The sequence below is a fragment of the Barbus barbus genome (genome assembly GCF_936440315.1).
Source record: "Barbus barbus genome assembly, chromosome: 9".
NCBI classification, from domain to species: Eukaryota; Metazoa; Chordata; class Actinopteri; order Cypriniformes; family Cyprinidae; genus Barbus; species Barbus barbus.
Genome location: NC_136737.1, coordinates 4601471 through 4617583, shown reverse-complemented (window position 1 = coordinate 4617583; position 16113 = coordinate 4601471). Strand labels below are relative to the sequence as shown.

Sequence of the window (16113 nt, the reverse complement as noted above, 5' to 3'; positions counted from 1 at the left end):
AGTATCTTTGGAATAAAGAGCTTTTAGAAAAGATACGGGTATGTATATATGTATAATATAAACAGTATATATTTAACACCCCTGCCCACCCCCATGAAAGCAGGATGGTAGTGATCTCACACAGCTCTGACAGTGTGTGCACACATCTATATGTAGCTATTCATCCACATTTGAACAGAGTGGACAGTGAAATTGCTGTAAATACAGAGTGATAAGAAAGAAGAAAAATGCTTTAAAACCCAACAACACACTTTACAACAGCAACACTGCTTTAACAAAAAAGCAAAACAGCAAGACTTATTTGACATCAAAACAAAAAAATTAAAAATGCTGTCTGATCGCTCTCGCTGTACTTTTATGTCACACACACAGAACGGTCTGTGCAGTGCTGCTTCAAGTCCAACACCTATTGTGTTTTATTAGGAGACACACAACAGTTCTTCTGCGGCTTTATATAATATTTTCACTAACACAATTTAGCAAAATCAGACAATGTTGTGTCTAATATATACCACATTATTAACTTATTATTAAATTGTTGTAAATAAATATCACATTTGCAACTGGTCAGTGTTAAAAAATCCAGGGAATTCACTTCATGTAGCCCTACAAGAGTGATAACTGATAAACTGTCTGAAAAGAAGAAAATCACGTTTTAGAGAAGAAAACAAATCTTAAAGTCATAAGTTTCCAGAAAAAAATAATACTCACGTAAAGTACTCAAAAAGTGTACTTAAGTAGTTACTGTCCACCTCTGACAATAGTCTACCACGGTATAAAGGGCGGGGCTATACGGATAAGGATATTAGATCACTCACATGTTAGAAAAACAACATCTCTGTGTTCAAGTTTAGTGTATTTTGTCAGACATTCAAAGTTTTAGCCACTTGGGAGCGGTTTATAAATGACGAGCACATGTGGAAATGAACCGAATTATAATCATTTCCATTGATTAGCTACATTCGGAATCTACACAGCTCTAGGATGTTACTTATGTTTCTTACGTTATTGCTTTTGGAAGGTAAGTGTATTTCGGTCTTGCAGGTTTGGTTTCATTTTAGATATCAGCTGCGCAACAAATGCGTGCGCTATTATGCTTTCCAATCATTCCCCGTCGACATCTGCGGGAAATTTCTCTAATAAATTCTTAAATAGTGTAATCTTCACCCTCAGCCCGTGTTGCATGCAGCAAGGTGAAAATGCATAACACGGTTTGAATTAAATCTATATACAGTCCACAGTCTGGATGCACAGACATGTGCTGTCAAAAAAACAGAAAAATAAAAAATAAACAGTGGAGATCCTAAAATCAGATTGACCACCCTCGAAACACAAGAAAATTTCATTCGCTGTTGATTGACATTTAATTTCACCGTTTGTTCAAAGAAGCTTGAAGTGCGGCGACGATAATGATTCATTTGATAAATATTCATTGTGTTGGACTTCAGCCATAAACGTGACGTGTCTGGTGCCTCGATTCTTTCTTTTTTGGAAGCAATCTATCAATAGATTTTAATCTCTTTGTATTAGCCTATGTATATTTATTTTTAGTCTATTTCTATGTACCAAGCACCTTACACAGAAGCTCTGGAATTTCGTTGCGTCTTGTGTAAATGACAATAAAGCATTCTAAAACATAAAATAAAATAAAACGCTTATCCACCATATGAACTTTTGCACAAAGTACGGGTGTAACTTCCTTTCGCTTATGAAATACGTTTTTTTTGTTGTTTTTATTAAGGCTGGGTTCGACGAAATGGCATCCAACCATCGAACATTAGACCACGGATTACCACAAAAACAAAGCAATTACAAACATTTACTTTTTTTTTACTACGAATAAAGCCAAAACAGTTTCCTTAACAAAGTAACTCTATTGTCAGACTTGTTTCCCTCTGTCTTGTGTTTCCATGTGCCCCCTGTGTTTCCTTATGCCCTTATTTGGTTTTGTTCCTGTTCCTGTCCCCGTTTTGGTTGATAGGTTTATTAGTCCCCATCCCTGTGTTATTAATGATCTAGTTAAGTCTCCCCTTCATAAGCCTTGTGTTCCCCTGCCTCTGTGTCCGGTCTTATCTTCATTCTATCTTCATTCCATGGTCATCTGTCTCCAGTGATCCCCGAGTTGGGTAAATAAAGAGCTGATTTAGTTTAGAAGTAGTTCCCTTCTCCAGAGTGTGTCGTGACATCTATAAGTCAACATAATATTTTGCTCTATTACGCGACTATTGGTCAGATAAGTGAAATAAGAGATTTCTAAATTAAAGTGGAAGTGAAGCAGTCAGTCAAGTATAAATGATTTCCATTTTAATTAAAAAAATATATATATATAACAAACACAATGTAACCGTTTTAAAGAAAATATGTTTTGTTTTAGGGTGGATTACTGTAATGTGGGACACCTAAGCTTCAGTGCATGTATCTCTTCCTTTACAACATTAAAGTGAACATGATTGTTGCTGAATTCAAGCAGTGGTGTCAAGTTATTGAAATCACTTGACTTTCTGGAAATTATGTCAGAAATGTGGCCATGAAAATCATCAAACACACTGTTAGACATTTCAAATGGCTTTTACAGTAACTTACTAGCAACACTGTTGTTAGTGTAATTAGGATTTACAGTAGCAAACTGTATTTGATTTACAGTTGCAAACTGTACTATTTTACAGTAAATTACTGTAAAAATCCAATCATTAGTATACTACTGTAATTCATTCATTTTAATATGGATTTCAATAGATTTGATTATTTTTAAACATAATTCATTTTATTTTTACTCTACATAGGTACTACTGGCATTCAATTACAACAGACACAATAATTACAAAATGTCAAATGCTTTAAAACATTGCATGTATAACACTTAAAAATACAGTCTTCCAACACTGGACCAGTGCATCTTCACCATGCATCTTCACCATTTCTCCTGTCTTAGGATGTTTTGCAGTGCATTACGTTGTGTCCTCTGGATTTAAAAATAAATAAAACAACCTCACTAGAATGGCGCTAAAGAGGCTGTTACAGCAAATACAGTAGTATACCGCAATTTAAAAAAAAATACAGTAAGTCTATGTATGTGGGGTCTGACGTCACAGAAAATTCCCATGATGCAAAGGGTATTACAGTTATTTACTGTAAAGGGAATTTGCAGTATTATACTGGGTGATATACAGTAAATAACTGCAGAAATTACATAAATATCTAACAGTGCAGGAAGTACCTCTAGTAAAGTTTACTGAAATGAAAGTGACATGATTTAAACTAAATTAATGTTAAGGATATAAATCTGTTATAAATAAAACAAACTGTTCTAAACTGTTATCAAATTATATTTGTGATGTATTTGTACATCAAATTTTGCAATAATATTGTTAAAATGTGTTATGAATATTTTCTATTTAAAGCAATCTTTGTCGTCCCACTTTGGAAAAGGATGTTTCAAAAGTGTGACAGCATGTTTTGACTAATGTGGGACAGTCAAATATACTATGTTATTAAATTGATCAAATGTGCATTAAGAAAGTTAAATGCTATATATGTAATTTATGACGCAGCAATATTACTTGTTTTAAGATCTGGATTCAACATTTAGAGACTAGAGGACAGTGGGATCCTGGACCACGATGTGTCCATGAGTGGCCAGAGCTGCTTATTTCTGTTATGAAGTCTTTTTACCATTACAATTTGCTTAACACGAGCTTTGAAAAAGAAATTTCGTATCTGTCTCACACAGTGTTTTCATTTGAAAGTAAGGTTACTAGTATGTTATTGTATTCAGCAATAGCTATATTTTTTTAATTTATGTTCTGCAGGTGTGTTTGGAGCAGAAAGAGTTGTGACGGTGATTGAGGGAGATTATGTTACTCTATACACAAATCTCACTGAAATACAGAACGATGATACCATACTGTGGCTTTTTGGACCTAAAGACTCTGTCATATCTCAAATAACGAGAAAGCATGACCTAACTTCATTTTTTGTCACTGATGATGGGAGATTCAGAGACAGATTGCAGGTGGATCAAAAGACTGGATCTCTCACCATTAGAAACACCAGAATCAGACACTTGGGACAATATAAACTCAGCATCTCTAGAGAAAAGACTATGACCGAGATATTTGAAGTTATTGTTATTGGTGAGTATCTCGCAACACTGCATATTGTATAAGCAGTATTAAAATACTCCAGCTCTGACCTGATTTTTATTCAGGTGTGGTTGGTGAGACGGATGGAGTGAAGTCATTGTCAGTGATGGAGGGAGAATCTGTTATTCTACAGAATGATGTTTCTGAAGTACAGAGAGATGATCTAATAGTGTGGAGGTTTGGAGATAAAGGCGTCCTCCTGGCTAAAATTGATGTGGAATCTAATGACACCTCATTAAACACCGCTGATGAGAGATTCAGAGACAGACTGAAGCTGGATCCGAATGGATCTCTAACCATCAAGAAGACCAGAACCACAGACTCTGGACTTTATGAACTACAGATCAGAGGCCGTGAGAGGTCACAGCAATTCCTGGTTTCTGTGAGTGGTGAGTCTTTATAAAGCAAGTCTTTTAATGTAGTCACAGACTCAGGTGAGCACTAGGAATAGATACTTGTGTAACAGACGTGAAATCTCAAAAATTTTGATCTCAAAAAGAGGCGCTTTGGCAACTGACGCTAGAGGCCGTGGCCTTTAGCCTCCTCGTTAGAGCGCCCGCCTCCCGCGCCGGAGACTGCGGTTCGAATCCCGCTCGGAGTGGATGGAGTAGAACCAGTTACATTTGGTGCCATGACCCGGATGGGAGTGAGGTTAGCGCCCGCCTCCCGCGCCGGAGACCGTGGTTCGAATCCCGCTCGGAGCGGGTGGAGTAGAACCGGTTACACTTGCACCAAATACTTGGTGTTTGATTAACTGATTCAACATTTACATGCATAGTAAATTGCACAAATGTTGACAGTCCATTTCAGTGTTGTCATTGTTAAATAAACCTAAAATTATTAAAAATGTTTTTTGTAGGTGAAAGAAGTTTAAACTGAAATGGATAGTTTGAAATGTTTGATAGTTTGAATGAAAATTACCCCATGATTTACTCACCCTCAAGCCATCCTAAGTGTATATGACTTTCTTTCAGACGAACACAATCAAAGTTATAATACAATTTATCATGGCTCTTCCAAGCTTTATAATGGCAGTGAATGGGAGATGAGATTTTGAAGCTCAAAAAAGTCCCCCCATTGTTACAGAGAAGGTTCCTGTACTGTCTCCCTGGCACCACCAGAGGGAGCCATCGCCCGAATATTAGTTTTCCCTTGAACTCCATTTCCCACAATGCCTCATACCTGGGACTGATTGCACTCACACCTGCACCTCATTACCACACACACATATAAGCTGCACTCACACGCGCACTCATTGCGAAGTCTTGATGTGCCCTGGCTGTCAGTTCTGAGCGGTACTACCCGTGTTTTGTTTGTACCTCTTGACCCTGGACTGTTTCACATTACTGTTCTCTGCCTGCCCCGATTTGGATTTGTTTACTGGAATTTGATTCTCGCTGCCTGCCTCGACATTCTGCCTGATTTTCCGACTCTGTCTCTGCCTTGCCCCTATTGCTCAGTTTGTTGTTGATTGACCCTGCCTGTTTGACTATCCTTAATAATGAGCTGCAAATGGATCAAACCTCGTCTGGTTCTTTGCAACACCCATAGCCATGTGGAGCAATTTTATGGTCGAATGATGGACTTTTTTGAGCTTCAAAATCCCATTATAAAGCTTGGAAGAGCCAGGATTAATTTTATTATAACTCAGGTTGTGTTCGTCTGAAAGACGAAAGTCATATACACCAAGGATGGCTTGAGGGTTAGTAAATTTCATTTTTGGGTGAACTAACCTCGTCTTAGTTTTAAAAACGACTAATCTGAAAACTAAAATAACTGCAAAAGCACATAACAAAGTTACTAAAAATTTAAATTGCAAATATAAAAATAAAAGCTTTACTGTAGTGTCCGAAGGACTTATTTTTTGACATTTATTTATGGTCAGTTCAGTGTTTTCAGATCATCACATCCACAGAATCAGAAAGAGCTTTATTGACAACTATGTTTTTTGTATTGTCAACTATGTATTTAGCTGTTCCAGATTCAGATCCGTCTCCAGGTCTTATAGCAGGAATTGTTGTTGCTGCTCTGATTTTGGCTGCAGCTGTTTTCTCTGTTGTGGTTCACTATCGCCGCAAGATCTCTGAACTAGAAAAAAAAATGGGTGAGTATTGCAGCTGATAGAACAGGACGAAAACTGTGAGCTATATGATTTTTACATATGAATGTTTTCATTTGATTCTAGATACAAATAATGGTAGATTTACCACATTGTCTCACTGCGTGTAATTGAACACTTTTTTTAAATTTAAAGGGATAGTTCACGCTAAATTTTTAATTACCCCATGATTTACTCACCCTCAAGCCATTCAAAGTGTATATGAATTCTTCTTTCAGATGAGCACAATCAGTTATATTAAAAATATCCTGGCTCTTCCGAGCTTTGTAACTGTAGTGGACGGGGCTTGAGATTTTGAAGCCCAAAATAGCGCATACATCCATCATAAAAGTGATCCACACAGCTACAAAGGGTTAATTAAGTGAAGCGATGGGTTTTTATAAGAAAAAAATATCCATATTTAAAACTTTATAAACTAATAGCCTGCTTCAGGCAAACAGTCATACACAAGTTGAGTTGTCGCATGCTTGACAAATTCGGAAGCGCAAAGCATAGAGCAAAACAAAACACCAGTCACAAATTAGAAGTCTAAACTGAGAATTTTTAAAGGGAAATGTTGGAGGATTTTTGCATAAGAGAGAAGGAACTTGAGTTTGCTGCCCAACCCTATTTGTTTTAACAGTGAGAGGACGTCTATTCTCACCTAAGCTCACGCTACTCCTACGTCCTCCATTCTGTGTCGGGTCAGAGGTCACTCTTCTGCCGGAACGCGACTTGTATACTGCTGTTTGGCAGAAGCTAATAGGTTTTAAATGTGGGTATTTTGTTTCGCAAAACCCCATCGGTTCGCTTCAGAAGGCCTTAATAAACCCTCTAGAATCATATGGATTACTTTTATGATGGATGGACCCAGGTGAAAAAAAGTGCACGTCCATAATGTACTTAAAGTGCTCTGTTTTCACTAATGTTGAACTTAATGTACAAAAAATTATTCTTTAGTACTTAAGCTAAACTTCATCTAAGTGTACTCAACTGTGCTATTTTGAGACACCATGAATATGAACTAAAATGTGATTTTTAACATACTATATCTGTATTTAAAAAACATAATAATAATTTAGTTACCACTTGTAGTACACTTGAACCCATCTTTTATACACAAGTGTACTAAAAGTAGTAACTAAATATTTTTTTTAATACAGAGATACTTTTTGAGCTTCATATTATCAAGCCCCATAATATCAAGCCTTCATAATATCAAGCCCTCAACTTGTGTATGGTGTATGTTCACTACTGTGTGTGTGTGTGCACTTGGATGGGTTAAATGCAGAGCACAAATAAAATAACTGAAAGAAGATATACATCTAGGATGGCTTGAGGGTGAGAAAATCATTGGATAATTGTAATTTTCAGGTATACTTTCCCTTTAAATATATTCATAATATTTCTTCTGCAATTGCAATTTTTGTATAAATGCATACTTCCTGTTTAGCTTTCAAGCCTACTTTATCATATGTGATACACACATAAGGACAAGAGAATAAATGCACCTTTTGTCACAAAGTGAAAATGATGTACGGTATAATCTCGTTGTAAAGTTTAGCTTGATCTCATGAACACATTTCACATTTCTCTTTGAAGAGAAGAACGTGTCAGTGGCAGACGGAGATTCTGTCACTCTGGAGACTGAAACTAACCTACAGGGAGATGATAAGGTACACTGGTGGTATCACGATGACCACGATCTCATCGCTGAAATCAATGGAGTGACCAAACAGACACATGGTGGTTTTGATGAAAGATTCAGAAGCAAACTGGTGCTGAATCATAAGACTGGATCTCTCACCATCAATAACACAATGATTATTCACTCTGGACTCTATATACTACAAATCGGCAGCAAAAGCACCAAGAAGAAAATCAACAAGCGATTCATTCTTACTGTCAAAAGTGAGTAGATCAATACCGCACTGTGTGAACAGATTATATTAGATTATTAGATTATAAAGTGCAATAAAATTTGTTTTTATTAGGTGTCTAAGCCAAAACACTACAACTAAAACAAACAACATGCAGACTAGGTTAATCTAAATGCATGTGATGTTGAAAATGCATACTTAATTCACATTCTGATTCTCCCCTGTATTTATTGTGTGTTGCTGTGACATGAAGTGAGAACAGTGCCAGTGAAGGAGGGAGAATATGTCACTCTTAAGACTGATACTGAAATACAGAGTGATGATGAGATACTGTGGACATTTGGACCTGAAAACCGTCTCGTTGTTAAAACTGCTTCAGAAAAGACTAGCATTGGTCAGAAATTCACAGGTAGAGTGGAGCTGAACACGTCGAATGGATCTCTCACCATCAGAAACATTGAAACCACAGACACTGGACATTTTAAACTACAGATAATCAACAGCAAACATACCACATTCAGAAGATTCAACGTGACTGTCACAGGTGAGTAGAACAACATTTATTCTCACAACTAAATGTGAAGACTTCCCATGCAAAAGCCTCTAAAAGCCACCAAATTTCGCACTAGAGAATTATAACACAATTAACTCAACAGAAACAGTTCACGTTTAGGTTGTCAATCAATAAAAAGACAAACCACCATAGAAACATTATAATTCAATAGTCCTTAAGTCTTAAAGTGCCCCTATTATGGGTTATGAAAGGTTAAAATTTTGGTTTTGGGAGTCCACAACAACAGGCTGACATGCATGCATGGTCAAAAAACACTTATATTATGCATTTATTTTTACCTTTACCTTGGTGTGTAGATGAACATGCATATTGTTTCTTTCTCTTTTTTCAGTTTCTGTGATTCTCTCTGTATTTTCATTCAGGTTCCACAGGAAAACGACTGAATGATTCATTGACTGTAGGGATGCCGCTGTTGAAATGAGGTATGAGTGAATGATTGATAAGTCACGCCCACCAATGTCAATCACTGTGACATCATCAGCATTGCAGCGCAACAACATATTTCTGATTTTACGAAAAGGAATAATGTGTGTTGTTGAGCTGCCAAACTCTTTCATTATTAACTTAGAAACTGGATGCACATCACACTTATTTCATTAAAGGGGTCATCGGATGCAAAATTCACTTTACAAGTTGTTTGAACATAAATGTGTGTTGGAAGTGTGTTTTTTTTTTTTTTTAATCCCCTTTCTCAAATCAGGCTGTTCTGCGATTCCTGTCAGAATGACGTAGTTCTGTACAGACCGCTCCCATGAGAGTTGATTGACAAGGCCGTCTTACCTTAGACCCACCCTGAGTGAACTGTAAACAGTCTGACCGACTCCGGTGCAGGGGAAGACAAGATGTCTCAGCGATTGAAGTGTTTAGTTGTTGGATGTAATAATGAATATATCAGTCGTCAGTTACTCCCGACATCTGAGCCGCTGAAGATGCAGAGGATTAACGTTACTTTCGCTTTGAAGTGACTGTGCCGATCCCGATCTGCCTAAATGCATCTATGTTCGCGCAAATCATTCGTGATCCAGCTTTATCTACAGAAGAAGTGCTATATGAATCTTTGCAAATCGCCTTTCCTAATAATATGCTAGTTAGCCAGTTTCGAGGCTGAAATTTAGCATGCTCCATAGATATATATACCTAGATGCCTCATTATGGACTGTTTCTATGGGCCGCCATTTTTGGAAAGGTCTGTGAATCTTTGAGCGCATTGACTGTGTGCGTCTACAACAGCAAGTTATACACTTGTATATCTTTGAATATTCATTGATTATTATGGTGAATGCGAGATGGCTGGCACGTCAATTTATCTGGAGCGGTCGAATAAGGATTCTACACATATCTATGGTCTCCTCGTCACTCCACAGAAGAGAGGGGTGGGGTCAACAGAGCTCACTAGGATTTAAAGAAACATGGATCAGCGTGCTGAAGACAGAGCTGATTTTGACAGGGTAAAGGTGGTGTTTTTTACAATACCATTGAGAAATTTTAACCAAAGTATGCTACAGACTTTTCATTAAGACCCTAAAGAATCATAGCAACTTGCGTAAAATGGGCATCCAATGACCCCTTTAAGCATTTTTATATGGAAGACAAACTACGGACACTCATCTCAGAAGCGATGTCTTGATCTTTTCACAAATGATATGGGGTGGGGGACTATATTATGACTTTTGTCTCTTAAAAATGGTTCTAAACAGTAGCAAATAGGGTTATTCGGCTTGTAACAATAGCAGAACCCTTTTCGATGCTAAATAGAACCCTTTATATAAGGTTCCATAAATAACCGTGCTTGTAGGACATGGTGTTATAAATACCCTTTTTAATAAGAGTTTATTTTTGTTCATCAGTATCTTTATATTATTAATATAATTTGAAAAGAACTGTTACTATGTGTAAAGAACCTAGAACAATCTATTTTTAGAGCGTAATAGTTGCTATGTTGCCTTTGAGAATGTAAAATAATGTCTAGGTTTATTGTGAAGCAGTGATTTTTCATTGCATGTGTTGTATATAAACTCTTGTCAAGAGAAATGGAGTGCTCTCTTCCAAACAATTCTAAAGATCTGAATGATAAGAAAAGATATTCAAAAATCTTGGAGATTCTCTAGAGGCCATGAAGTTTACATAAGGTGACAAAATCTCACTCACATGTCTACCACATCCTGTAAAGATGATGTATGTGTGTGTGTGAGTGAACACGGGTTCTGGGAGACAAGTGCATTGAGTGTAACTGTCAAATATGAAGACAGATGAAATGTCTAGAAAAAATGTGTATTGCTAAATGCCATTGATGCAAGTAAGAAATGTATTGAGGCAGGTAAACAAAGCAATGATGCAAGTAATGTAACAATTAATGCATTTTTTCAGTAAATGTATTTATTCAGATCTTTTGATATATGATGTAGAGGGGGGAAATTATATGTACTTTATACACATTGTTTTACTGCTTTGTCTTTTGTAGTGTGCTGTGTTGCCTTCAAGATAAGAGAATATAAAAGAATGTTTAGGTTTATTGTTAAGCAGTCATTTTTCATTGCATGAATTTTTGTATAATAAACTCTGATAAAAAAAAGAAATACCCCTAATATCCCACAATTATTAACTTTCTCTGTGAAATTTGATCTGAAATATTAATGATAATCATAACAAGTGCTGAACATTTTTAAAATGGCTATTATGGTTTTGTATTGTTACATTTTATGTTGAAAACTGTTGTCCATTTGTTGTAAGCCATGTTTAGTTATTATTATTATTATTATTGTCAAAATTTGACAAAATTGAGATTTGAAGAATGGAAACTTGTGCAAACACTGAAAGACAGCTTAGATAGCAAAAGTGATCTAATCTAGATATGAGAATAGTTTAGTGATAATAGCTGTAAAATGTCAATGGGAAATAGTTGAGAGTGATCATAATCCAATGATCTGCTAAATTAAGTGCAAAGGAGCATTGCAGGCTTGCAGAAAAAAAGGGGTGCCACTTCACGCATTTTCAATCGCTTTTGAGTACGCACATGCACTTTATTGCTTTCACTTTCGCTTTCGAATCCGCTCAGGTTCAGCTGGGAGGGAGGGAATATGCTGCGTTCAGGCCACCGCTTTTTAAAACATAAATATTACGAAATAACTGCTTATCTACATTTTACTACTGGGAGTGCTGCCACTTTCCTCTGGTTCCGCGTGAGATGCACGTCGTGCAAGCCTTAACTCTCAGAAAACTCCCAGCCTACAAGCTGTAATAATGAGATCTATGAGACTTGAACGCTTTTTAAAAGGTCGAATCTTGTCATTTCAGGCATTACGAGGTGATGTGAACGCACCTTCAGTCGACATGAGGAATGGTCCGCGAATGCCCCCCTTGACGCCGACCCTGCCTCAGCTTATAACATATATGTTACATCTTCTATAAAGATGCCACAGCAAGTCTCCACACAATGCTATTTGAATGTTGTATGGCATTATAAACGTACAGTAGAACCAATGTAAGAAAATGAGCACCACACTAATGTAAAACCAAATCTTTATTAAATAAATTCACCAAAAAATGTGCACCAACTGCCTCTGTGAGATTCATTTCAAGAATACAGCAGAACTGAGAGTTTAACCTATGAAATGCTTTTATGATCTCATTTGTCTTGCTAATTATTATTTTGTTTGGAGCAATTATGTTTAGAGTAATATACGAAATGCAATAGATCAGTCAATGAATGCAAATATAATCGGTTAATAAATAGGCCAAGCTGTGTAAGGAGCAAGAAAGGTTCAAGGCATTGATGTATGGTTTGCTTTACATATCAACAGGGCTGGACTGGGGCTCACGAGTTCCTCGTCAATGATTTACTGGGTTATAGGGCCTTAAATTGGAGTAAATAAATGAATAAATAAAACCGGACAGAAACAAATAATGATAGATATTACTGAATTCTTAATAACGAACTTAATAAAGCATTTTTGTCACATAGAAAGGAACTTGACAGTAAAGCAATGATTTTGAACTAAAATGCAGAAAAGTTACTGCTATTAAATTCTGTCATCATTTCCTCCCTCTCATGTATGACTTACTTTCTTCTGTGGAACACAAAAGAAGATAAGAAGATTGGTTACCCTTGATTTCTACTGATTCTACTGTTTGTATACTGTACAGAAATTTCTTGAAATTTTGAATGACATGATGGTGAGTAAATGATGACCATTTTCATTTTGGGGTGAACTACCCCTTTAAGAACTTTAACATTAGTAAATAGTGAACACCTAATTTATATAAGACACTATTTAAACATTTAAACTATTAACACTATTCTGTTAAATTATCCTTTGCCCTAATGGAATTTGATATAGTTCATAAAATCCATAGCCTGTAAAAAAAATAAAAAACAGTCCTAATATGGGGGAGGTCCTTCGCTTCCGCGATCGGCCCACTACTCAACCGGCCCACCGGGAATGTCCCGGTACTCAATACATCCCTGCATATCAACATATATGGAACTCATCCTTCTGCTCAATTCACACTGATGGTCTGATTTCCCAAGAGTCTGGTGGTAATCTTTAGTCTCTTCTGATCTATTCAGCTCACTTTTTGTAGATCTAATATAATAAACCAGCACAGCAACAGTAGCCACGCACACCAAAGCAGAAAGAGCCAATCGGATCACAGCTTCAGTATAACCACAACAGTGGATTTTGTCTGAAATAAAGAAAAATGTTGAATCAGAATCATTTAAGTCTCTTATGAATATAGGTGCCAGTTGTGTGGGTTATTATTAGGAGTGCAAGTATCCATTGGAAAGTCAATGTGTGCACATTGGAGTGTGTCTGCACATTTTCTTTAAATTAGCCAGATAACATAGGATTTTAGAACATGGGCAATTCTAAACTTTATTCACTTTATTCACTTTTGAATTTTTACTAAATCACACTGATTTACCTGAACTTATCTAACAAGAGTTCTAATATCATATCTAATATCATCAGCGACGTACCTGAACTTTGGTGATGGAGTTCAGTATTGTTGTTATTCTCAGTTTGATTGATGGTTGAATTGTTCACCACAAACGTCACAAAATTTGAGTCTGACGATGTTTCCAGTGATGCTGTAGTCGGTGGAGGTTCTGGTAATGACAGATGATACTGTGACATCAGTCTCATCACACACACACACAAATCTTTATTTACAGAAATGTATTTAAATGTTATGCCAATATCATAAAATGTGGATGCAAAGAAGAATTGAAATGAAGATTAGTGCAAATTGTGCCACAATGGCCTACTCACCATAGACTGTAACATTAAATCTTTTGTATTTGGTCTCTTCGCCGACAATTGTAAGTTTATAAAGTCCAGAATCTGTGGTTCTGGTGTTCATGATGGTGAGAGATCCAGTCTGATCCAGCTTCAGTCTGTCTCTGAATCTCCCATCAGCACTATCATAGGTTGAGCTGGTTCGGGTGAGCCTGTTCAATTCAGCTATTCTTGTACTTTCAAACATCCACTGTATCAACAAATATTGCTGTACTTCAGTAACATCAGGGTTTAGAATGACAGAATCTCCCTCCATCACTGATATTGTCTTCACTGCATCTGTCCCATCTGGAAAACAAATTTTGTCACGCACTAAAAGTCCATTCACAAGAATAATAACTATAAATATAACCATAATGATAACTACATTGCTACTACACATTAAAGCTCTTCAGTATAACTGAAACAAAACGTATATCGATACCTATAATACACCCATATACAAGATCTCATACACGGACAGTCAAAATGTTTTGGTTCTGAAATGATTTGTTCCTCATTAATGCGCCCGAGCAATTCTTCTTGCGAAATTTCTTCGGCGCTCGTTTTTTTGCGAGAAGTGAACAGAAGTGAAACAGCATCTGAAGATCAGCTGATTTATAGTTATTCAGTTGACAAGTTATAGTTACTGACTAGATAGACTAAATTATTTGTATACTGAAAAAATTAGCTACATGCCTGTTGAAAAGATGCTTATATTATAACACTGAAATCAGTGAATTTTCTAGTGTTTTACAACTAGATAATATTTGTTTTGATATATTTCTAATTGAATTCCTTCAGCAAAATTACACACCACACTCCTAAACTAATAACTAAAATGAGCCTATTTTTGAGTAATCACTTTTAAAGCACTGTTATGAAATCTTATGTATAGATTTATCTGTCGGCTTAATGCTTCTAAAAATGAAATTATTGTGGGTTTATCAAATATAAGGGTTAGTACGCGGTATCAGTCAAAGCTGTGGAGACACTGGTACTGGTGTATTTTGTAACTCTATATGTTTGTGATGGATTATATGGGTTGTATATGTTTTTTAAAATTTGGACTTTGAGTCTGTAATAAAGTTTGATTGATTTGTTAACACTTGAAAACCCCTTACGAAAATTAACCATGGTTTTACTACGAATAAAAAAAAATTAAACATGGTTATTGTAATTATTTCAATCACAAATTAACCATAGTTTTATTATTATTATTATTATTATTATTATTATTATCATTGTGGTTATACTAATGGTAAGTAACTGCAAAAAAAAATGCTTTTACTATAATAAAACCATGGTTATATGTCGGAACAGCAGTAAAACAATGCGTTAAATCATAAAACACATTCATAACTTACCAAGCAGACGACACAACCACAAACATAACAAAACAGAAACGTTAACCATATTCCCCGTCCGTTTGTCAGACACTAATAATGCTGTAAATGTCTGAAAATGTCCCGACTTTTAACGAGGCTTGCAGTCAGTGTCCAGGCGTTCTCACTACTGGCTGCCGTAAGGTTTATGAGCTGGCCCGGATTGGCTAATCGGGATTCGGGAGCACCGGGAGGATTTCCGGAGGGGCCGGTCTTGTCATGTCACTGGGGTTGAAATACAACCCAGTCTCACGGCAGTTCGTGATATAGTCACGAAATGTAATTTATTGATCCATATTTAAAGCAACAAAGAAGCGTCTCGTATGAAAGCTATAATGCAGTTACTCCATGCATACGCCATATGACCACCAGAAATATTAAGGGAGTAAATTAAAACTTAAATCAGCATGAAGTAGATTCGTCTCTCGTCGTCTCTGAGAGAATATGCACCGTTAATAAGAAGTCAGTTTTTACTTTCACTTTCTGTTGAATTGATTTACAGATTAAGACATTCACCCGCATAACTCGTTTGCGCGTTGCTTGTGTGATTGGCTATCCATTGGCTCGCCATATTTATAATATTGCGATGTAACCCACAACACCCCCCAGGCAGACATACATTATTGTACAATACAAGGGCCATTCCACTGAAAGGATTCCATTTCTGTCCCCGGGACATTATAGGTACAAACAATTAACTATAAAATACATTTTATTATTAAGCAAAGTGGCCTTGACTTCTCTTCAGTGTGACTTTC

General features: G+C 36.4%; 2 protein-coding genes across 3 annotated transcripts; one reads left to right on the top strand and one right to left on the bottom strand.

Annotated features, from left to right (window-relative positions):
* The first annotated feature begins 772 nt into the window (after positions 1-772).
* Positions 773-12243, top strand: LOC306874882 (uncharacterized protein). Of its 2 annotated transcripts, none has more exons than XM_079425177.1 (8): positions 773-1021; positions 3810-4133; positions 4208-4531; positions 6115-6246; positions 7843-8151; positions 8374-8664; positions 9057-9116; positions 11989-12243. In XM_079425177.1, the coding sequence occupies exons 1-7, from the start codon at positions 985-987 to the stop codon at positions 9113-9115; spliced, it is 1476 nt and encodes a 491-aa protein (XP_079281303.1). In that variant the 5' UTR covers positions 773-984; the 3' UTR covers position 9116; positions 11989-12243. The 2 variants fall into 2 exon arrangements, with proteins under 2 accessions (XP_079281303.1, XP_079281304.1); XM_079425178.1 differs by having other exon boundaries at positions 808-1021; positions 6187-6246.
* LOC306874885 (uncharacterized protein) lies at positions 12201-15842 on the bottom strand. Its single transcript, XM_079425181.1, has 4 exons — positions 15338-15842; positions 13965-14279; positions 13673-13801; positions 12201-13377 (listed from the first exon to the last, which is right to left on the bottom strand). Exons 1-4 carry the CDS (start codon positions 15384-15386, stop codon positions 13112-13114), a joined length of 759 nt encoding a protein of 252 aa, XP_079281307.1. The 5' UTR covers positions 15387-15842; the 3' UTR covers positions 12201-13111.
* Between the last annotated feature and the right edge of the window lie 271 nt (positions 15843-16113).